This window comes from Scyliorhinus canicula, chromosome 1 (genome assembly GCF_902713615.1).
Source record: "Scyliorhinus canicula chromosome 1, sScyCan1.1, whole genome shotgun sequence".
In the NCBI taxonomy this organism is placed as follows: Eukaryota; Metazoa; Chordata; class Chondrichthyes; order Carcharhiniformes; family Scyliorhinidae; genus Scyliorhinus; species Scyliorhinus canicula.
In genome coordinates, this window is record NC_052146.1 from 244,181,324 (window position 1) to 244,201,825 (window position 20,502).

Consider the following 20,502-nt stretch of genomic DNA (forward strand, 5'->3'; position numbering starts at 1 on the left):
CGGGGGAGCGGAGGCTGGCGTCAAACCCGCCCGTTTTTGACGCCAGCTTCCCGAGTCTTCGTGACTCGGGAGAATCGCGCCCCTAATGTTTCGAGTCCAGATGACTCTTTATCAAAGCTAAAAGGCATAGAAAGTGGGAGATATTTACATTGTGGGGTGAGGTAATGAAAGATCAGTCATAGCCACAGAAACCAAGGGAAAAGAATCTAATGGCAGTCCCCAGAGAGAATAATAGGTGTGAAAGGTCAAACAGCAGAGAAATTAAAATCAGAGGGTAAGCTGTGACAGATGGAGGGGAGGGAAGGGGGAAGCAAAGGGGAGAAAAGTTAAGGAGAGGGGGAAAAGATGGGGGGATATATATATAAAGAAAGACAAGGAAGAATTAAAAGGTAAAAGACAATTAAAATGAAATGGAAAGAAAACAAAGAGGTCGAGGTACGGTAGAACTAATCATCTGAAGTTGTTGAATTCGATGTTGAGACCGGAAGGCGGTAGCGTGCCTAACTGGTGATGAGTTGCTGTTCCTCCAGTTTGCGTTCAGCTTCACTGGAACATTGCAGCAAGTCAAGGTCAGACATGTGTGCATGGGAGCAGGGTCTTGTGTTAAAATGGCAAGCATCAATTATCAGGGGCTCCCTCCCACCCTCCCACCACACAATTATCGGGGTCGGCTCCCTCCTCCACTGCACAATTATCAGAGACTCCCTCAAGCACCATGTCATCAGTGCTCCCTACCTCACTGCCAGGTCCCTTCTTCAATGCCAGGCTCCCACCACTCAATGTCAGATTCCACCCCCCCCCCCCCCCCCCAATGCCTGCCCACCCCGTCACTGTCTATTCCCCATCACAGCCAAGTCTGCCCCTTCAAAGGCCTCAGTGCCCCCCACCCGCCCCCCCCCCCCCCCCCCCCACCACATTTAACGGGAATCCCCTTCTCCAATTGGGCTCCCCAGAGGGCCAGCTCCAGCACTGCCCCAGCACAGGTTAATATAGGCTAGCACTGCCAGCTTGGTAGTGCTAGTTTTGGGACAGACCAGCCCTCTCTCAGGTGTGGGGGCTCTACTTACCTTGGCACCCCCGGCGGGTTCGCCTCAACTGCCTCACATTCTTAAATAGCTACTGTGAACCTCACCAACGTGATGTCACGCCAGCGAAGTGTGAATATTTAATATGGGGGGACACATGGCCAGGAAACCCTTTAATCATATATAAATTAAGTCAAAGTTATTGAAATTAGGTTCCTGTCCTTTCTGGGCAGAAATCCCGTTATGTCACTGGTGAAGGAAAGGGAAAATCGGAAAACGGAATCTCTCCAGCAAGGAGCATGTTTCCTGACACTTGCAGTACTTTGTGCCCGCATCGCAATTCTCGCTGACGCCAAACACGGGCGTGATGCAGGTGCAAAATCGTCTCCATTAGTTCAAATTTCACCATGACAGCTGGTGGAATTTAAATTGATAAATCTGGAATGTAAAGCTGAAGTCAATCGATAATGAAGAACCTTGCCAACTGGCAGCACGGTAGCATGGTGGTTAGCATAAATGCTTCACAGCTCCAGGGTCCCAGGTTCGATTCCCGGCTGGGTCACTGTCTGTGTGGAGTCTGCACGTCCTCCCCGTGTGTGCGTGGGTTTCCTCCGGGTGCTCTGGTTTCCTCCCACAGTCCAAAGATGTGCGGGTTAGGTGGATTGGCTATGCTAAATTGCCCGTAGTGTAAGGTTAATGGGGGGATTGTTGGGTTACGGGTATAGGGTGGATACGTGGGTTTGAGTAGGGTGATCATTGCTCGGCACAACATCGAGGGCCGAAGGGCCTGTTCTGTGCTGTACTGTTCTAAAAAAAAAACTACACATCGCTGAGGTCTTTCAGGGAGGAACATCTGCCAGCCTTACCAGGCCTGGCCTACATTTAACTCCAGACCCACCACCATGACCCTTAACTCTGAGTGGCTTGCTGGGCCAAATTTATGGATTATTAGGGATGGCAAACAAACTTTGGCCTTGCCAGCGATGACAACATCCCATGAAAGAATTTTAAAAAGTACTTTAAAGAAGAGGTAAAAATTAAATGAGTTTTCACAAATGCATTTAAGTGGCATTTCAGTAGTTTTAAGTGATCTGAAAGAAAGCAACAGAATAAGACAAAGAAATATTTTGCATAATTACACAAGACCACATTGTCGAAGAAAATTAAATTATAATTTTAAAAAACCTCCAAACCCCCAAACATACACATCGCTATTTATCTTAGCTTACATATATCCCATGAGCAAAGCCATAGGTGGTTGAATTATTTTCCTGTGCAAAAAGAGAATGAGTGAAAAATGTCTCACCACATGTTGTGAGATACATGTCGTGGTCAGGTTGCACAATGGTGATGGTTATTGTGTATAGTGCTAAGATTTGAGAATTTTGCTGATTGTTGAGGGCTGGTTCAGGTAAAACATCTTGCTCCAGTTTGCAGATTTTAAAGTTGGAAGCAAAATGATCTTTAAATCCCCAGAAAGTGCATTGTCTTTAATGTATAACTGAAATGATAAATTTTCCTTATTGGGAAAACATTAAATGGATGGGATTCTGCAATAATGGGGCAATGTCCTCACGCTGACAGAAAAACCGGTGCCAACCACTCCGGCGTCAACAGCTCCGAAAGTGAGGAATTCTCACCTTTCTCTGGGGCTAGGTTGATTCCGGAGTGGTTCCCCCAGCTCCAGCCGGCGCTGAAGGGCCAGGGCGAGTTTGTTCATGCGCAGAACGGCCGGCGTGATCTCGTGCATGCGTGAACCGGTCAGTGTATTTCCGCGCATGTGCAGAATGACCAGCGTATTTCCGCACATGAGCGGGGGTTCTCTTCTCCGCGCAGCCACCCGGGCAATATGGCGGAGCCCTACGGCATGGAGGAAAGAAGGCCCCCACGGAACCAGCCCGCCCGCAAGATCGGTAGACCCCGATCGCGGGCCAGGCCACCGTGGTGGCCCCCCCCCCCCCACCCCCCGGGGTCGGATCCCCCGCCACGCTCCCCCCAGGAAAGCCCCCACACACTTACCTGCCAGATCCCGCCGTGTGTGAGGTGAGTGAGTAATTCACGCCGGCGGGACTGGGCAAAACTTTACGGCCACTCAGCCCATCGAGGCCCGGAGAATCGCCGGAAGGGGCCGCGATCAACGGCCCCCGACCGGCATGGCGGGAGCCCCGCCGGCCCCGATAACGCCGCCGGAGAATAGGGCACTCGGGGTGGCAGGGCGTGATTCATGCCTCCCCCCCGCCCAGGGATTCTCCGACCTGGTGCAGTGTCGGAGAATCACGGCCATTGTGTAGGAAGTCGTCACATTGTGAAAAGAAAGCTATGAATTCATTTAATGACAGCTTTGGTATTTTGATCAGCTCATTTGGTATAATGCAACAGAAGATGTTGACTTATTCGAGATATTAGCTGAGAAATTCATGATCCAGATTTGGCAACAAGAAACAACTTTCTTGCATTTATATGTATCAACAATCCGTGGAGACTAGGTGTCAAACTAATACTCAGCATTAGTTTGTGGCAGACATTAGTCATTCGACTTCATCTGACTTCATCCAGACACCGATGTTAGAAAGTTTCAGAATAATGTGTTATTTTCAGATTTATGATAAATGTGGGCAGGTACCTAGCCGAAAGCAAACTAAATAAGATGTCATTAAAGATATCAGAATACCAGTTTATATTTACTGACCAGGTTTAATTTTATTGACTAAATCATTAATATTATTGAATTCAAGTAAATACGTCAAGTTAATTTAAGACTAAGGCAGAAAAATAACTTTGTTTGCTGTTTATTGACTAAGCAAGCAACTGTAAGTTCATTGCGCAGATTTGTAATGTCAGTGCTCAACCGTGTTAAATTGTTTTATGAGTAACAACTCATCAAAATAAAAGTTATATTGTTTCCCACTTGAAACCCCTGGAAACATGTGGCAGGATTCTCTCAGAGTGTCCACGCCGTTGTAAACGCCGTTGCGTTTTACAACGGCATGAACGGGCCGCTGCCAGGACGAATTCTGGCCTTTACAGGGGGCCAGCATGGCGCTGGAGCGGTTCACACCGCTCCAGCTGCCGATACCAGCATGAACTGGACGCCACGGGATCTGCGCATGCGCAGTAGCGCCGACGCCAATGCGCGCATGCACAGTGGCCTCCTTCAACGCGCCGCCCCCGACGCAACATGGCACAGGACTACAGGGGCCGGCGCGTAGGAAAGGAGACCCCCAGCCAAAGAGGCCAGCTCGCGGATCAGTGGGCCCCGATCGTGGGCCAGGCCGCCTTGGCGGCCCCCCTAGGGTCGGCGTCCCCCTCTCGCCTCCCCTCAGGCTGCCACTCAACCCTTCCATGCTCAGTTCCCGTTGGCTGAGAGCAGGTGTGGACGGCGCCGGTGGGAGTCAGCGTTTCCACGGCGGCCGTTCGGCCCATCCCGGCCCGAGAATCAGCGGGCCGGCTGCGTAGAGCGGCCTGCGACCGGCACCGCGCCAAACGTGCCGATGGTGTGGCCCGGTCGGGGGGATTCTCCGTCCCGGCCCGGGCTGAGAGAATCCCGCCCATGGGTGGAAACAATGGTGTAGGCGTCACCAAGACTGAGTTACATGTCTTTTCAAATTCAACCTTTGACTCAGCCTCTTGAACATCCAATCTCCCAAATCACATGTAACTCAAGAAACAATGACAATATGGGCCTCAGTTTTTCAATTTTAGCTTCAATGGTCTCCTTAAACAGTTTTCTCCTATCCGTGCCTAGGTTCTCTCCCATCTCCCTCATTCTCTTTCTGAATTCATCTGCTGACCACCAACTTATTTTTCTGGCCTCATGTTAACCAGTGTTGTAAGCACTTCTTTCTCCTGCGGTACTGTCACTTTCAATTCTACAGTCACCATCCCCCTTAAAAAAAACCACTTGATCCTTCAGTTCTTCCAAATTATATTTTCAAATATAGCCTTCCATTACTTTCCAAAGTAAATAATGCCATGCCCATCTTTCAAACAATCTCATGAACTTTCCAATCAGGTTTCTTCCCTTCACTCGGCACAGAATGGTTCGAAGATTACCAGTGATATCCTTTCTGACTGTTATGTATTATCTTTCTCCTCTTCCTTTTTGACCTATCTGCAACCCTTGATATAGGTGATGATATATTTCTCTTCCAATGTCTTTTCTGTCTTGGTCAGTTTAGTGACACTGCCTTTAGTCTGGTTCCCCGCTTAATGTTCCACGTATATCACAAAAGCCCTGGGCGCGATTCTCCGACCTCACACCAGGTGGGAGAATCGCGGGAGTGCCAGTCCCTGGCACCCGCATGTGATTCTCCCCCCCCAAAACGGCGTGTCGCATTTTGCTACAGGCCGCTCGGAGAATTGCCGCTCCGGTCGAGCGGCGATTCTCTGGCCCGGATGGGCCGAGCAGCCTGCCTAATACGACCAGTTCACGCCGGCGCCAACCACACCTGGTCGCTGCCGGCATGAACAGCGCGCAACCACTGCGTGTGGGGCCTGTGGGGGGCGGAGGGAGAATCGAGCACCAGGGGGGTGCTCAGGCGGGGTCTGGCCCGCGATCGGTGCCCACTGATCGTTGGGCCGGAGTCTCTGAAAGACGCACTCTTTTCTCTCCGCCGCCCCGCAAGATCACTCCGACATGTCTTGCGGGGCAGCGGAGGGGAAGACGGCAACCGCGCATGCGCGGGTTGGCGCCGGCCAACCTGCGCATGCGCGGGTAATGTCATTTAGGCACCGCCGGCCACGTCATTCAGGCGGCGCCGCTTTGACACGGGCACCAAGGCCCAGCGCCCGAGATTGACGCGCGCCGCTCCTAGCCCCCTGAGGGTGGGAGAATAGGGGGCGAGGAGCAGCCTCCGACGCCGGAGTGAAACACTCCGGGTTTCACTCCGGCGTCGGCACTTTGGGCGAAATTCTCCCCCCCCACGACGGGTGGGAGAATAGCGGGAGGGCCTTCCCGACTTTTTTGACGCCCTCCCGCTATTCTCCCCCCCCCGCCGAAATCCCGACACGAATCGCTGCCGCCGTTTTTTTACGGCCGGCAGCGATTCACAGCTGTTAGAAGGGCCGAAGTCCCAGCCCTTTACGACCTTTTTACGAACGGCAAACACACCTGGTCCTGCCGTTCGTAAAAACGTCGTGACCACCTGGAAAAAAATAACCATGGCACCGATTGGCACGGCAGTACCACGGCCGTGCCAAGGGTGCCATGGGCCCGCGATCGGTGGGCACCGATCGCGGGCAGCGGGCCCGATGCCCGCGCACTATTTGTCCTTCCGCCGCCCCGCAGTATCAATACGCGGGGCGGCTGAGGGGCAACCCGGACCGCGCATGCGCGGGTTTCGCGCAAAAACGCGATGACGTCACCCGCGCATGCGCGGGTGGAGTCTTCCCACCTGCGCATGCGCGGCTGACGTCATATGACGCGTCAGCCGGCGCTAAGTCCGACAAGCGGGCTTAACGATTTTCGTTAAGCCCGACTTGTCGGAGCCTCCGACGTCGGGCTGCTAGCCCCGACGGGGGACCAGAATCGGTCCCCCGTCGGGAAGGGGCGCGATGCCGTAAAACCCGCCCGGGTTTTACGGCAGTTTGACGATTTCTCCCGTTTTGGGAGAATTTCGCCCTTTGTCTCCCTTTGGGAGAATCGCGGCCCCTGTCTAAACTGTTCTATCTTTCTGTCTCTCACCTCTAAGGTGCATTGTACTGCCTTAATAATTTTTACCTCTTTGGCCAAATTTTTACTCACTCATCTTAATGAGCAGAAGGTGCCTTGCTGTCTCACCCCAACTAAATCTGGTTATGAGAAGTGGCGTGAATTAACTTCCTGTCCCGCTATTAATTGAAGCTTCATAAGTGGGCAATTAATATTCATTGCAGGGCCTCAATCCACCATCACTAATATTAATCCAGCTGCGGGCCCGGGACTTGCCATTTATGGAACGTGACAAGCAAACCCATGCAGTGCTGCTTGTGGGCTCCTGGTGGACGTTCTCTCATTCTGACCAAGGGGCCCAGCATTGGGAAGTGAGGCTCACCTTCCTCTCCTTGAGCACCTCCTTCAGGTTCTACCAGTGTGTGTACTCCCTCCCCTCCAGGCCTCTTCTTCAAGCCCCCACCCCCCGCCGTGGTCTTCAGCCACCAGAATGAATCTGGGACTGCTTGTAGTCTCAGTCCTGACCACTGCTGGGACTGCAGAACTGTCGGCCACCAGATTGACTGGCCACTGTCAGAAGTGGGCATGAGGTTGCTGTGATTGGCAGGAATGCATTCCCTGCCAACTCTTTGTGTGGTAAGGCAGGAGACCCTGCCATTCGGAAAATCCTGCCCTTTATGGTCCCACAATGTACAGGTATTTTCCAATGTTACAGATGCTATATTATTGCAAGTTGTTGCTCTTGAATCCTATTGTAATTTCAGTGGAATGGAGCTTCTGTCCAGATCAGGGGGCCTGTCATGGATTGATTTTTTTTTGGAATCATAGTCATTTTTATTTTTTAAAATATAACTTTAGAGTACCCAATTCACTTTTTCCAATTAAGGGGAAATTTAGTGTGGCCAATCCACCTACTCTGCACATCTTTTTGGGTTGTGGGGGCGAAACCCACGCAAACAGGGGGAGATTGTGCAAACTCCACACGAACAGTGACCCAGAGCCGGGATCGAACCTGGGACCTCGGTCCGTGAGGCTGCAGAACTAACCACTGTGCCACCATGCTGCCGAATCACAGTAATTTAATTTTTCTAGGTCTCATCAACCCAATGTCGCTCCTGAGCCAGCTGCTTTGGCTGTCAATTACTTGATTGGATAACATACCGTTTTAAGAACTCCAGTAGACCATTCAGTTCAGCCCCTCGAGCCTGTTTCATCAGTCAATAAATCGTGTCCTATGTCTCTTCATTTTCCGAAAACACAAATATGGCAATTTCAAATTTGAAATTCACCTATCATACATTAACATTATCAGACTTCCAAACTTCTGCCAAACTTTGTTGAAACGTTAAAAAAATTTCATTCCTGAAAGACCTGCTAATTTAATGACCATGGCCCCTAACCTTAACTCCTTAATCAGCAGAAATAGTTTCATTAAATTTGAAATATTCCCAAAAGCCATGGAGAGATAGATCACGCAACAATCAACAAAGCCGACTGTAATGTTTCCCAACATTTGAACCTAATTTGAATGGACAGACACCAGGTCCTCCCCATTGTTTCTAGTTGAAAATCAAACAGTTAAGCAGCTCCCCCAGCTGACCTCACAGTCCTATCTGCTCAGAATTACCCTCAGGAGTCATTATAACTTGAGAATAAAATTCTGTCCATGCTTTTCAAATAACTATCATTACGTTGAAAAGAAACCCTTCCTGTCAGGTAAAGACTGACATCTGTAAATATGAGCTTGATTTGACTACGCTAACGTGATATCATTGTCGTCTGCTGCAATTTTCATGATAATAGTGTTTGTGAGCATTTTCAAACATGTAATCTCTAAAATTGTTGATCATTTTTGTTAATTGGCTTCACTGATCTATTTCCAAATTGCAATGTATTTTACCAGCCGACTGAATAGAAAGCAAACTAAAAAAAATGGATATATTTAGAATGCCTTCTCACAAATGGGCTTTTCATATGTGCCTAGCAACACTCTAGTGATGAAATGGTACAATGCATCTTTAGTGGCACACAAAAAGCTCTTCTTAAGATTATCAATATCACCATGTCATAAAGCTATTTTCTGGCTCAGGTATCCTTCTGCTATGTAATATTCCCTATCAAATAAGATAGCTTGGGACATTTTTCCACGTCTCATCAACCCAATGTCGCTCCTGAGCCAACTGCTACAAGTTGAATAAGAGTGCCATGAAAATACTTACCTTCTTATTGTCTCCTTTCCTGGACTCTGTCTAAATTATTTGCTTTCACTTAATTGCTTTCTCCCTCTCCATATGGAGGATCACAACTTACATCTGTCTGTGTTACAGTGCGTTGAGGACCAACATGATGTATTACTCTAATATTTAGTGATTTAATCACTAATAAATGTCAGAGTTACACACTAATTTGAAGACATTCTGCACATGGCAGCAATTTGGCTGAAATATGAGTCAGAAGCACACACTGATTTTCTATGGAGTGGCAGCATTAATGGAGAGATGGCTGGCATGCTATCTAATTTATTGGCAGCTAGGTGGGCTCATGAAGCTGGAGGGATAAGCAGAGGTCTTGCAGCTTGAGAACAGCAGAGGTTGCATTGGTAGGTAAACAAGGGAGAGACACTTCAAAATAGAGGGGTCTTCCCCCCAACACTTGTAAATTTAAATTTTAAAATGGTGTTTGCATCCTCTCATCACTCTGGGGGCAGGATTGGTGCAAGAGGTGCCTGCACTTGCTGCAGAATCCCAGGCAGGCTGGAATACTGACACAGGTCTGCCACCAGGAGGCCACCTCCAAGCTGTTAAGTTGGCTTTGATCTCCCACGGAAACCCAGAGGCCAAATGGTAAATCCCAGTTGAGCTCTAATACGACTTCAATCGGCTCTTTATAACTTGGATCAGCTGCATACTGCATGTAGCCCCTCCACAATCCTCTTCCTGCCACTGCAAAAATGTACCAGGGGCAGGATCGAGCCGAAAAGCCGACATGCAGCCTAATGGTGAAATTTTTAGTGCCCACCAGTCTCCGAGCCTGGCCCCAGCGATGCCTAAAATTTAGGCCCAGGTTTTCATTTCAGCATTCCTACTTTGACCTCTGACTTTTAATGTGATTAGGCAAATCACAAAGCCTTGCAGCTAACATACAATTTACAACTTGCATTTATACGGCATTCTCAGTGTTGGAAAGTGGACCTGGAGAATTTTACAGTAAATTAATCTGTACACTAAATCAGAAGAATAAATAGATTTTAGAAGCAGAGTTGAAGAATTAGACTCACTGGTCACCAATTTATTTGGGAGTTTTGTGAGTGCGTAGCAATGTGCCCCGCTGGTGGGTCACAAGAAAGTCAAAATAGACCCCATATTCCCAGCAGGGGTGCTCATCTTATTTTAAATGCAATATGCTATGTTGAAGAGCAAAATTGTTGCCATTTTGGCTACATGCCCAGCCAACCTTTAAAATTTCCAGTACATAATAGTATAATGCCTCTAAAACGTGTGTGCTTACCTCATCATTATTAGGATTAATTCAAATAGAATAGTTGCAGTATTTTTAATTTCCACTTTATGTATAAGTGTTTGACTTGACCTAATTAACTTTTTCCTTTGTGTAACAGCTAATTTTCAAGTGTTAAAATTAGGGATTTTCAACTTGATTTTGTTTCGATTGCTTCTCTTTTGCCTGCTCACCCATGTTATTGCCATGGGAGGGAACAGTGAAAGGTCTGATCATTATTTTCCAATCCAGAGTACTGGAGACCTGCTTGTTTAAAAGGGGAGCAAGGGATAGACCAAATAATTAAAGGCCAATCAATCTAATCTCGGTAGTGAGCAAATTATTTGAATCAATTCTGAGGGACAGGATAAACTGTCACTTAGAAAGGCACAGATTAATTAAGGACAGCCAGCATGGATTTGTTAAGGGAAGGTTGGCTGACTGACTTGATTGAAGTTTTTGAGGAAGTAAAAGGAGGATTAATGAGGGTGGTGCAGTTGATGTGGTTGACATGGAGCAAGGCTTTTGACAAGGTCCCACGTGCAGACTGGTTAACAAAAATGAGAACCCATGGGATCCAGGGAGATGTAGCAAGCTGGGTCCAAAATTGGTTCAATGGCAGGAAACAGGGTCATTGTTGATGGTGTTTTTGTGACTGGGAGGCTGTTTACATTCTGGTTCTGCAGGGCTCAGTACTAGATCCTGCTTTTTGTGATATATATTCATGATTTGGATGTAAATGTAGAAGGAATGATCATGACGTTTACAGATGGCACAAATATTGGCCATGTGGTTGACAGTGAGGAGGATAGCTGTAGACTGCTGGAAGCTATCAATGGGTTTGCCAGGTAGGCAGGAAAGTGGCAAATGGAATTCAACCCAGAGCAATGTGTGTTGATGAATTTGGGGAGATCAAACAAAGCAAAGAAATACACAATAAGTGGGAGAATATGGAGAGGTGCAGAGGAAGTGAGGGACAATGTAGTGAATGTTCACAGATCCCGAAAGTGGCAGGATAGGGTTGATTGGGTGATTAAGAAGGCGTATGGAATCATTCCCTTTATTAGCCGAGGCATAGAATAGAGCTGGGAGGTTATGCTGCAGCTATATGAATCATTAGTAGGCCACTATCTACGTTCTACGTGTATTTTGGTCACCTCATTACAGAAAGGACATAATTGCACTAGAGAGGGTTCAGAGGAGATTTACGAGGATGCTGCCAGGACTTGAAATATTGCAGCAGTAAGGAAGATTGGATAGGCTGGGGACAGAGGAAGTGGAGAGGAAATTCTATTGAGATGTACAAAATTATGAGAGGCCGTGGCAGAGTGGATTGGAAGAAGCTCTTTTTCTTTGCAGAGAGGCAGTGACGAGGGGTGTAGTTTTAAATTGATTGCTAGAAAGTTTAGAGGAGAATGAGGAAAATGTTTTCACTCAGAGGGTGGTAGTGGTCTGGAACTCACTGCCTGAAAGGGTGCGAGAGGCAGAAAACCTAATTTCATTTAAATGGTGCCTGAAGCGTCCTAACCTGTAGGGATACTGACCAAATGCTGGACAGTGGGTTTAGGCTGGGTGCCTGATTTGTTTAGCAGGTGCAGACACGACGGAACAAGTGGCTTCCTCGTGCTGTAAGCTGTCTACGCTCTTGAATTCTTTACTCTCTGTACAATACCATATTAGGTCAATCTGCACCATGCAGCTTCTTATTTTGGGGAGCTCATCGTGCTTCATTGGGTTAATGTTACACAATACAATGGATTTTAAGCTGGCTTCCGGTTTCAATCTGGTTAGTTTTTCTTCCCTAGTAGAAGCAGCATTGAAACGTCTTCAAGAAGTTGACTGATTTAATGTTGAGGAAAATATTTTCAAAACTAGTTACATTTACAATGGACTGTTTGCAACTTTTACACGTTTGGCTTTAAAAAATCCTAAAGTCTGCTATTATCTTTGGTCAGTGTTGAATAGTAAGTAGTGCAACTCCAGTTGGATTGTATTCTTAAAATTAAAGTTGACGCCAAGTCAATTCAGTGTTCACTACTTGCTTTCAGAGGACAAAATCATTGATTTTTGTATGTTAGCATCATGGTTTGATGTGGTACTGTCTAAGCGTGTGACTTCACTGATTATATAGCTTCCCCTTTACTGAGATGATAAAAACAGTTATTTTGTTCCAACTGAAAAGGAGGTTATGGAAACTTACTTAATTTAAAGGTGATACTTACTCTTTGGCATTGTTTTCCCGTGGGGATGGATGTCCTTTTTTGAATTATTTAATTATTTTGCACAAATTAGGCTGGGCATGTCTATGCCAGCCTACAAGAATTGCCACAGTGACAGTATTTTTACAAACAGCTGTGATTTGTTTTGAAGTGACTGATCTGAACATTGAAGGTCTGGGTTTTATGTAAAGTCCCTAACACAATACTTTGATGGCCTGTTTTCACTTTTAATGTGCGATGAAAGGTTAAACATGTGGCCTGAGGGGGTCAAAAACCATGGATCGATTTTGCCATTGTGTTGCGCCCAGCGACAATCTCAACGCTTTGGGTGTATTGAGGGAGAGGCTAAAATCGGGCTTTGCACCGGGTGCAAAGCTGCGCAAGTCACCGTGATCTGGATCACACCCTCACTGGACATGATCCAGAGAATCAAATATGCAAGGCTTATTTTAGGCTGCATTCTCCCGGCGCGCACCCCAAGTCACCAGCTGCACCGGCGAGGCCTCAACCGAGTGTCGGTTGGTACTGGTCTCCACACCCGGAGACACAGCATGATGGCCACTCCCGGGGTCTCTGAGACAATTGGAGCTACTTGGGTCATCAAGGGTAGCGCAGAGTAGTACCCTGGCACTGCCAGGGTGTCCATTTGACAATGCCAAGGTGCTAGTGGCACTGCCCAAACACCAGTCTGACATTGCCAGCATGTCTAGGTTCCAGATTGGCACTGTCAGGGGTTGGGGCCTGAGGGGAGCCATGCCCATGAAAGGAGGGAGTAGTGAATGATGTGTATGAAGGGGGTGTATTAAGGGGCTTCATATAGTTTGGGGGGGTGAAGGTGTGGTACTTGAAAGGGGGTGGGTTCGAAAGGGTGGGTGGGACCATGAAAGAACCATGCCGTCGGAAACTCGGCCAGTTACACTTGGAGAATGGCCGCGGGGGCCTCTTTCAATGACCCTCCACCGGCGCCGCATAAACTCCACACGCACGATTTACGGCGATTCTCGGGAGACCGGAGAATCGCGGGACCGGCGTCGGTTCTGATCTGTTTCTTCTTTGGGCCTCAGCAAGGAACGTCCCATTGAAGCCAGACTTAGCTTCACTTCCTGCACTGCAAACATGAAGATATCAGGGTACCATTTTTAAATGCCACCAAGATCTCCGGACCCCCCACCATGCCCCCCAGACCTCCAATGCCCCAACTTACTGGTTAGGGGGCCCTAGGGCTCAACCTCATCCCACCACATAAGGACCCCTGGGCCCGATCCACGGCATTGGCAAATTGCCACCTGGGCACGTTGGTACTGCCAGCTTGATACATTGTCCGTGCCCCTGCCAGCCTGGCATTGCCGCAGTGCCACCTGATCTGGCTCTGTCAGGGTGCAGGGCCAAGGTGCCCAGGTGGCATCAGGGGTGCCAGAGTACCACCCTGCACAGAGCCCGAACACCCGTGGATGTCCGAATGCCTGGGAGATTCATGCCAAGTGCCATTATGCCTGGTCCACGTTTGTGGAAACCAGTGCGAAACAGTGCCATGGCAAGGCCTCCCGGGTGCGGCAGTTCGATCCCATGTCTCAGGATACCCCACCGCAGATATATTCAAGTGAGCCTAACTGCTGACTTGAATATGCAAATCTGGATCTTGCCCAGTAAGCGATCTAGGGGTGGCATTTTCTCATATTATTTTAGTGTCAGGCTCAGACTGAAACTCGGCCTGTCGCTCTCCAGCTCCACAGCTGAGCTATTAGTCCTGCTTTTGAGCCACTCTGAAGACTTACACTGTGGCAGGGGCTGATAGAGCTGGCAAGGTTGGCTCCACATAGATTGGGCGCCCTTGATCAGCGTAGAGAGAAAAGCCCTGGCCCCCGCTGCCAGCTATTCCACTGATCTCTCTACCCTCATAAGCATAGGGGGTTCCTACTCCCCCATTGCAGGCATCAGCATTACAGGCTCCTCCCTCCCCCCATTTGATACCACACGGCGAGGTATGAATATTCAGTGAGGGAGGAATCATGTGGCGGGGAGGTGATCGGTAAGCACATTGGGGAACGGTGAATCCTGCCCAATCGGGCGGAGAATCTCTTCTGCACCGAAATCGGGGGCGGCACGTTTGACGCAGATTTTGTATCCTCCGCCCCCTCCGAAATGGCTTTATCGCGTCACGCGGCGCATGCAATTGGGACAGTGTTAGCGTGTCACCTGTAGGCCCTCACCCATGCTCTGCCCCCGATGGGCCATTTTCCCTACTGTGTCCAGCGCTGCCCCAGTCGGAGCCGTGCTGCTGGACCGGGGGGGGTGGTTTTGTGAGGGCTGGGGGCTGGTGGTAGGTGCACAGGAGGCACTATCTGGCAGGTTGGGTCCACGCACAGTCAGCACTATGTTTTACAGCGCGACCGTTCTAGGTCATCGCCATTCGCATGCACAGCAACGGACCTGGCCATTCTCTAGCCGTTTTTATCGTGGGAGCCGGGAGTTTTACGCGGCGCGGCTCCTAACCTATTACCAGTTGCAGGATCGGTGAGGGGTTGGAGACAATTTTTTGACGGAAAGCGCCACAGATCCTCCACACTTCGGCTCAAAAATGGTGAATCCAGCCCATTGAAATGTATTAAAATGTATTTAAATGAGGTACTGCCTTTTCTGACACTCATGGGATTTTCCGCCTGTGTTGCTATTCCCACTGATGACTAATGTGGGCTGAAAATCGCCCCTCGGATCTTGATGGCCATGGAGGGTGTGTCCATTATGTGGCTAAATAGGCTATTTATCAACCTGCATATCCTTCCAGTGTGCCCATGTCAGGCAGTAAGAGCAGTAGAGGTGCCTGGTCAGCCTTCCTCGACGCAAAGTGGTTTCCCTCAAGCTATAGCCTCTGGCTTCATGCTAGCGACTTGTTCGAGGAAATAATAAGCTACAGAAACTGACGTAAGCAATTTACTTTGTGTGCACACGGGGACATGAATTGAGAGCAATTACAATTTGTGGCATCTGACCCCCCAGCCCCCAAGCGGCGATCGATCGGCTAATACGGTCACACGACCCAGATAAACCAATCAGGGAGACAGGGTGGGGGTTCATCTCAGCAAGTGTGAGCTTTTGCCACAGATTGATTCCGGACACCGGCTGTTAGCCACAAAGCTGTAAGATGGTATGCTGTAAATAAACGTTAATTGTTCCATACCTAAGTGGTGAGCCAAAGTTATTACACAAGTGTTATTACTTTTATTTTTCACCAAAAGTCTACTTTTCTTACACTTTACGTCAATTATAGTCCCAAGAGGCACATCATTTGTGCTGCAGGCAGTTAAAAAATAGAAATACGAAGTTTAAAATAACTTGTGGAGTTGAATACACAGAATTTAAAGATTTTGAGACAGATAGCACATGGGGATTTTACTCAGTCTTTTTTCCGATCAGCCACTCATTAAAAAGCAGCAAATAATACGAAGTACTTCACAGCACTCAGTGGGGAATTGTCTGTACCATGATCAACCTACATTGCTCTTTAAATTATTCCTCCCCTCATTTGGCTTCCTTATCCTCTGTGCACAAGTAGTACGCTGTAATCCATTTTCTCAACATTACTTAGTCCTCAACCACCCACCTTTCTCCTCCGCCACCTGTAACATTTGCAGTGATAATCAAGTTTTATTTTTACTTTTCCTTTTGGCTCTTATCAAAGAAGAAAAATCTGTTAGCTTCCTTGGTAATTTGCACGAGGCCATAAGGATCCAGAAGATGTGCTATACTCATCCATTTGTTGTTTGTTAGTTGAGGTGGTTGGAGGCTCTGTTCCTGTGATCAACGAGTTGAAGTAATGCAGCTAGTTTATTTTGGTAGTTCTTTCAGCTCAAACTATGATGGTGAAGAAAAAAATGCAAATTCTTTCAGGTCAAATTAGAAGAGGGGGAAGCAATTTATGGTAAATAGCATAGTTAACTCACAGACTAGAAAACATCTGAGCTAATATCATGATCTGCATGCCACACATTTATTGGATAACTAAACTGAGGCTTCCATACCTCATCATGTGGATGGTTAACTCCCAAAGGGCTGAATGGAAAGAAAGTGTTAATTTTCTATTGTATGATCTATCAGAAGATAAGCTATTTACTGGGATTTTGTGCACACTAACTAAAGGAAAAATATTTATTTGCAAAATTCAATCAAATTTGATCTTAATAGTAAAGAAGAAAGCACCTGTCAGACCTCATTCCTCCCGAAGTAATAGCTCACTGTATTCTCAATTCATAAACATGTACTCATGCCAAATCCATTAAGAGTTTAAGAAAGCAGTAACGAGATGCTCTACTCATCTGGCAATATTCTTGCGGCCCCTTTTGTGTCTCATCCATACTGATGTTGAAGTAAATAAAAAAACTTGCTGGGCTGTGAAATGATCTTTGAGTCTCAGACGACGTCCAAGAGTGCAGGTGGCAAACCTGTTTAGTAAAATAAAGACGTTGTGAGTCAGAATCAGCATTTGCTACCTGTTTCAGTGTAAAGATGGTTCATCTGTATTTTTAATAAAAATTAGTCCCAGGGCTCCTTTATAAATATATTCCCAACAGGGCCCTTACCACGCTATTGTGTTTTGTATGGATTTCGGTTTGATTGCTGAAAATAATTGATTGAAGTAGTCATCCAACTTCAGCTTAGTTACTGCAGAATGTATTCCATTTAAAAGATTAAGGACAAAGAAATAAAGTTGATTTCATGCTCGGTGATTGTGCAACACTAGTTTTTCTTCAGGTATATATGATGGAGAAGTAATTCTGCCACATCTTCTGTAAAGAATGTATCAAATTTAACTTGCATATAACATCAGTAAGACATTAATAAGTTAAACTGGTGACCTTTCTTGCTTTAATTTTACTTAAATGCATTCAGTAAATTACATTAATTTGCAGATTTAGTGTTTTCTATTGTACATTAAAGCAATGAATAACAATGCCTTTGAGAGGCTGCTGATCGCGCAAACACCTGTCAAGATAAACACATCTTTCTCAGGGGACATTTAGTTCGGCAGGATCCGTGTTAGGGGAAAAAAACAAAACAATAAAGAGAATTTTTTTGAAAAATATAGTCAACAAAATTTCTTATTTTCAAAAGCAAGTAATTTCATTGCATTTTCCCCTTTTGTCTACGACATTGTCTCCATCTCTGTTATAGGATTGTACACTTGAATATCTGTCAGTGAAAGGGAGAGGTGTTCCTTTGTGGAGATGAGTGTTCAATTAGAAGATCATCAAAAATGATGGATGAGTAGTTTGTGTCGAGGCATATTTAGTAGCTTTGGATTGAGCACCTGGTGGACCGTGCGGGGAGGTTTCTGACCAATCACAACAGTGTCTGCCTTCGTTTAAAAATTGTAAAGGACTAACTGAGGATACAGGAACCTCTGAACTGTCTTTCTGGGGGAGATTGGGATTTTATTTATTAAATTGACATTGCAGTATGATGTGCAGTTTGATTAAAAGTGAGGATTTTAAGTTTCTGTAAATTATCTTTTGCTCCAGGCTTTGCATCTCTTTGCTTCTTTTTAAAACCAAGCTAGTATTTGATATCCTAGCATATTTCAGTATCCCTATTTTAAAATAGGCTCTTCCTCTGCAATGCATCCAAGCTTCAGTGATTTGCTGTTTTGAGACTGCAGATTTGCATAGCCTTCTCACCAGCATGGTCTGTTCCAGGTCCTTTCATAAGTGTACACAATTCAGTGAGGAATATCCTCTGGCATTATTCTCACTACCCTGACTACTGTATTCGGATTGGAAAGCAGGCTATTTATTGGGTGGCTTTGGTCAGACACAGTGCTGTGCTGTGCGTTACATTTTTTTTCCAGGCTGTAACTGGATTGTGGAGCATTTTAATTTCCCTTACAGCATTGTGAAGTGCCATCCTGTAAAATTTAAATGATATTGAATACCCAGTGGATGATGATGATGTGCCTTATGTAGGGAGAAAAAAAAGATCCTCAGCAGTCTCAGTCCTGGATCTATTGGAGTATTAACATAAAGGAACCTGGTAGCTACTGCTGGAAATGCAGGTAGTTATGTTTTTCTAGCTGGGAACAGACACACTGCACTGACTGGATTTTTTTAAAGTATGCTGTGGATTTCCTAGCAGAAGAGGACAGCAGGAATAGAAAACTGTGAGGCAGACTTGAAATAATGGGCTGTGTACAGTTGTGACATTTGTTACATGGGGGATGCAAATCTTTTTCTCAGGGAGCATCATGAACCCGAGAGCAACAGTGAAGTCCAGCATTGAAACTATCACAACCTGTATTCATTTGGCATTTTGGATAGTTCTTTTGACTTTCAGCTGTTTTTTTGGAGTGTCATGGAGTGCTTCGAGCTTAGGTGGAGCTCACCATATTCACCATTTTCATGGCAGCAAACACCACTCAGTGCCTATTGCTATATACAGGTCTCCTGCCTCACTGCAAAGAGGACATGGTGGGTCTTTGCTTTTTATTTACCTTCTAATTCTTTATGTTTATGTCATTGTAGTGCATAGTCTACACTTGAAGCGTTGTGCAGTTAAGATGAGTCTTGCTATTGCCTGTAAGATAGCTCGTTGTTAAGACGGTGTAAGAAGAAAACACAATGTGTAATGTGGGTTTTCACAAACCACAATATCCAATTGTTTTAATTTAAAAAATACTTCAAAATCAATTAAACTTTTGGATACTGATTCGCGTTCAAACAATAATGAATATACAAAAGAATTAAAAGACCACTTAAAATTACTGTTCATAATCTATGCAATGCACAGTCGTCCTTTGTTTCTATCTTCATATTTAGCTGGTGCTGTCTAACTTCCGATATTAAATTCATGCTCATGGAAGTCTCAGTCCTTATATTTTATTTTTAATGTGCTCATTTAGGAAAACAGTTTAATGATGAAATACTGAATTGGTCTGTAATTGCCTTCCAACTGTTGCCCTGACCACCTATTCTAGTCAGTAATGCCATGTTACAACAGTAGTAATGTTTAAAACCCAAGGCTAAGGTGAACTAAGGATCCCTCAATCTGTCATCTTTGATCTCTGTGCACTTCGTGATTGTTGGGGCTTCATTATTTGTTTCTCACTCTTTTTTTAAAAAAAAAATCAGTGAAAGAATAAACCAAACCCCAAGAAACAGAAAATGTCTATTTCATGTGGGCTATTTTAAACTAAATAGAATGAAAGCATGAGCATACATAATTTAAGCAGCACCACAACCACGCTGTTCCCATGGTCTTAGTTTAACAGCAGCTAAAACAGTGGCTTGCTTTCTTCAGTGAAACCTGCAGCTGTTGATTTGAATATATAGGTTCATCCTTCTTCATTTTCCCTTCATTCCATGCTTCATTTAAACCATCATCCCATGCCACTCCTGAGGTGAAAAAACAGATCTTATGCTTAACCTTTGCATACTTGCACAGGTTGACCCTGTATGGATGATTAGACATCAGAATCTAATTTGATCTTTTGTTATCAGACACTCTTCTTGAATGACCGAAGCAAAAGCTTAAGAAATGTGAAGTGGGTATATTCAATAAGAGCTGTTGCTCTTGAATTTAATTTTCCACATAATTTCACAAAGCCCTAGACATTAGCACTGTAATTCAGCACTCTCATATCTTTCCTTTAAATTTTTAATTGTCAGCGTATTGAATTGAAAGAAATTTCCCGTAAGAGGTTGCTGAATGCTGTCCGATTTTTAACTGAAATATCGATGTTGAGTTTTTCGTTTATTTTTTACCTGTTCTAAAGCAATAACTTGTGGCTAATTTGCACATAAAAAAACCTCCAGGTAAAATATGGATGATTTTCTTTTTGTTCTCTTTGTCTTGCCAGCTGTATATTGTGTTTCCATTAATATTATTGGCTGTGAATCCTCATTTCCCATGTTTCTGTGAGATATGCAGTCTTTGATGTCTGTAGAACATCTACTGCACTGTAATCACAAGTGGACCAATGTCGATAGATTCTTGATAAGTATCTCAATACAAGCTCCGATGCTCTGAAATGTACACAAGATATTAGCTTGTATGGACTCATTTTTAGTAACACATGAATAACAGTTCTATTTTATTAATTTGCCTGTAAGTATCATTCCATTAG

General features: G+C 45.8%; 1 protein-coding gene across 49 annotated transcripts in view; it reads left to right on the plus strand.

Annotated features, from left to right (window-relative positions):
- nrxn1a (neurexin 1a) overlaps nucleotides 1-20,502 on the plus strand; it is a 2,342,145-nt gene that overhangs the window by 1,611,454 nt on the left and 710,189 nt on the right. For 2 of the 49 annotated variants that reach the window (XM_038810544.1, XM_038810555.1), the window contains exon 1: nucleotides 18,039-18,847. The exons of the other annotated variants lie outside the window; for them this stretch is intronic. In XM_038810544.1, the coding sequence (XP_038666472.1) occupies nucleotides 18,598-18,847 (250 nt within the window). In that variant the 5' untranslated portion in view covers nucleotides 18,039-18,597. Of the gene's footprint in view, nucleotides 1-18,038; nucleotides 18,848-20,502 lie in introns of those variants that run through there. 49 annotated transcript variants of the gene reach the window in all.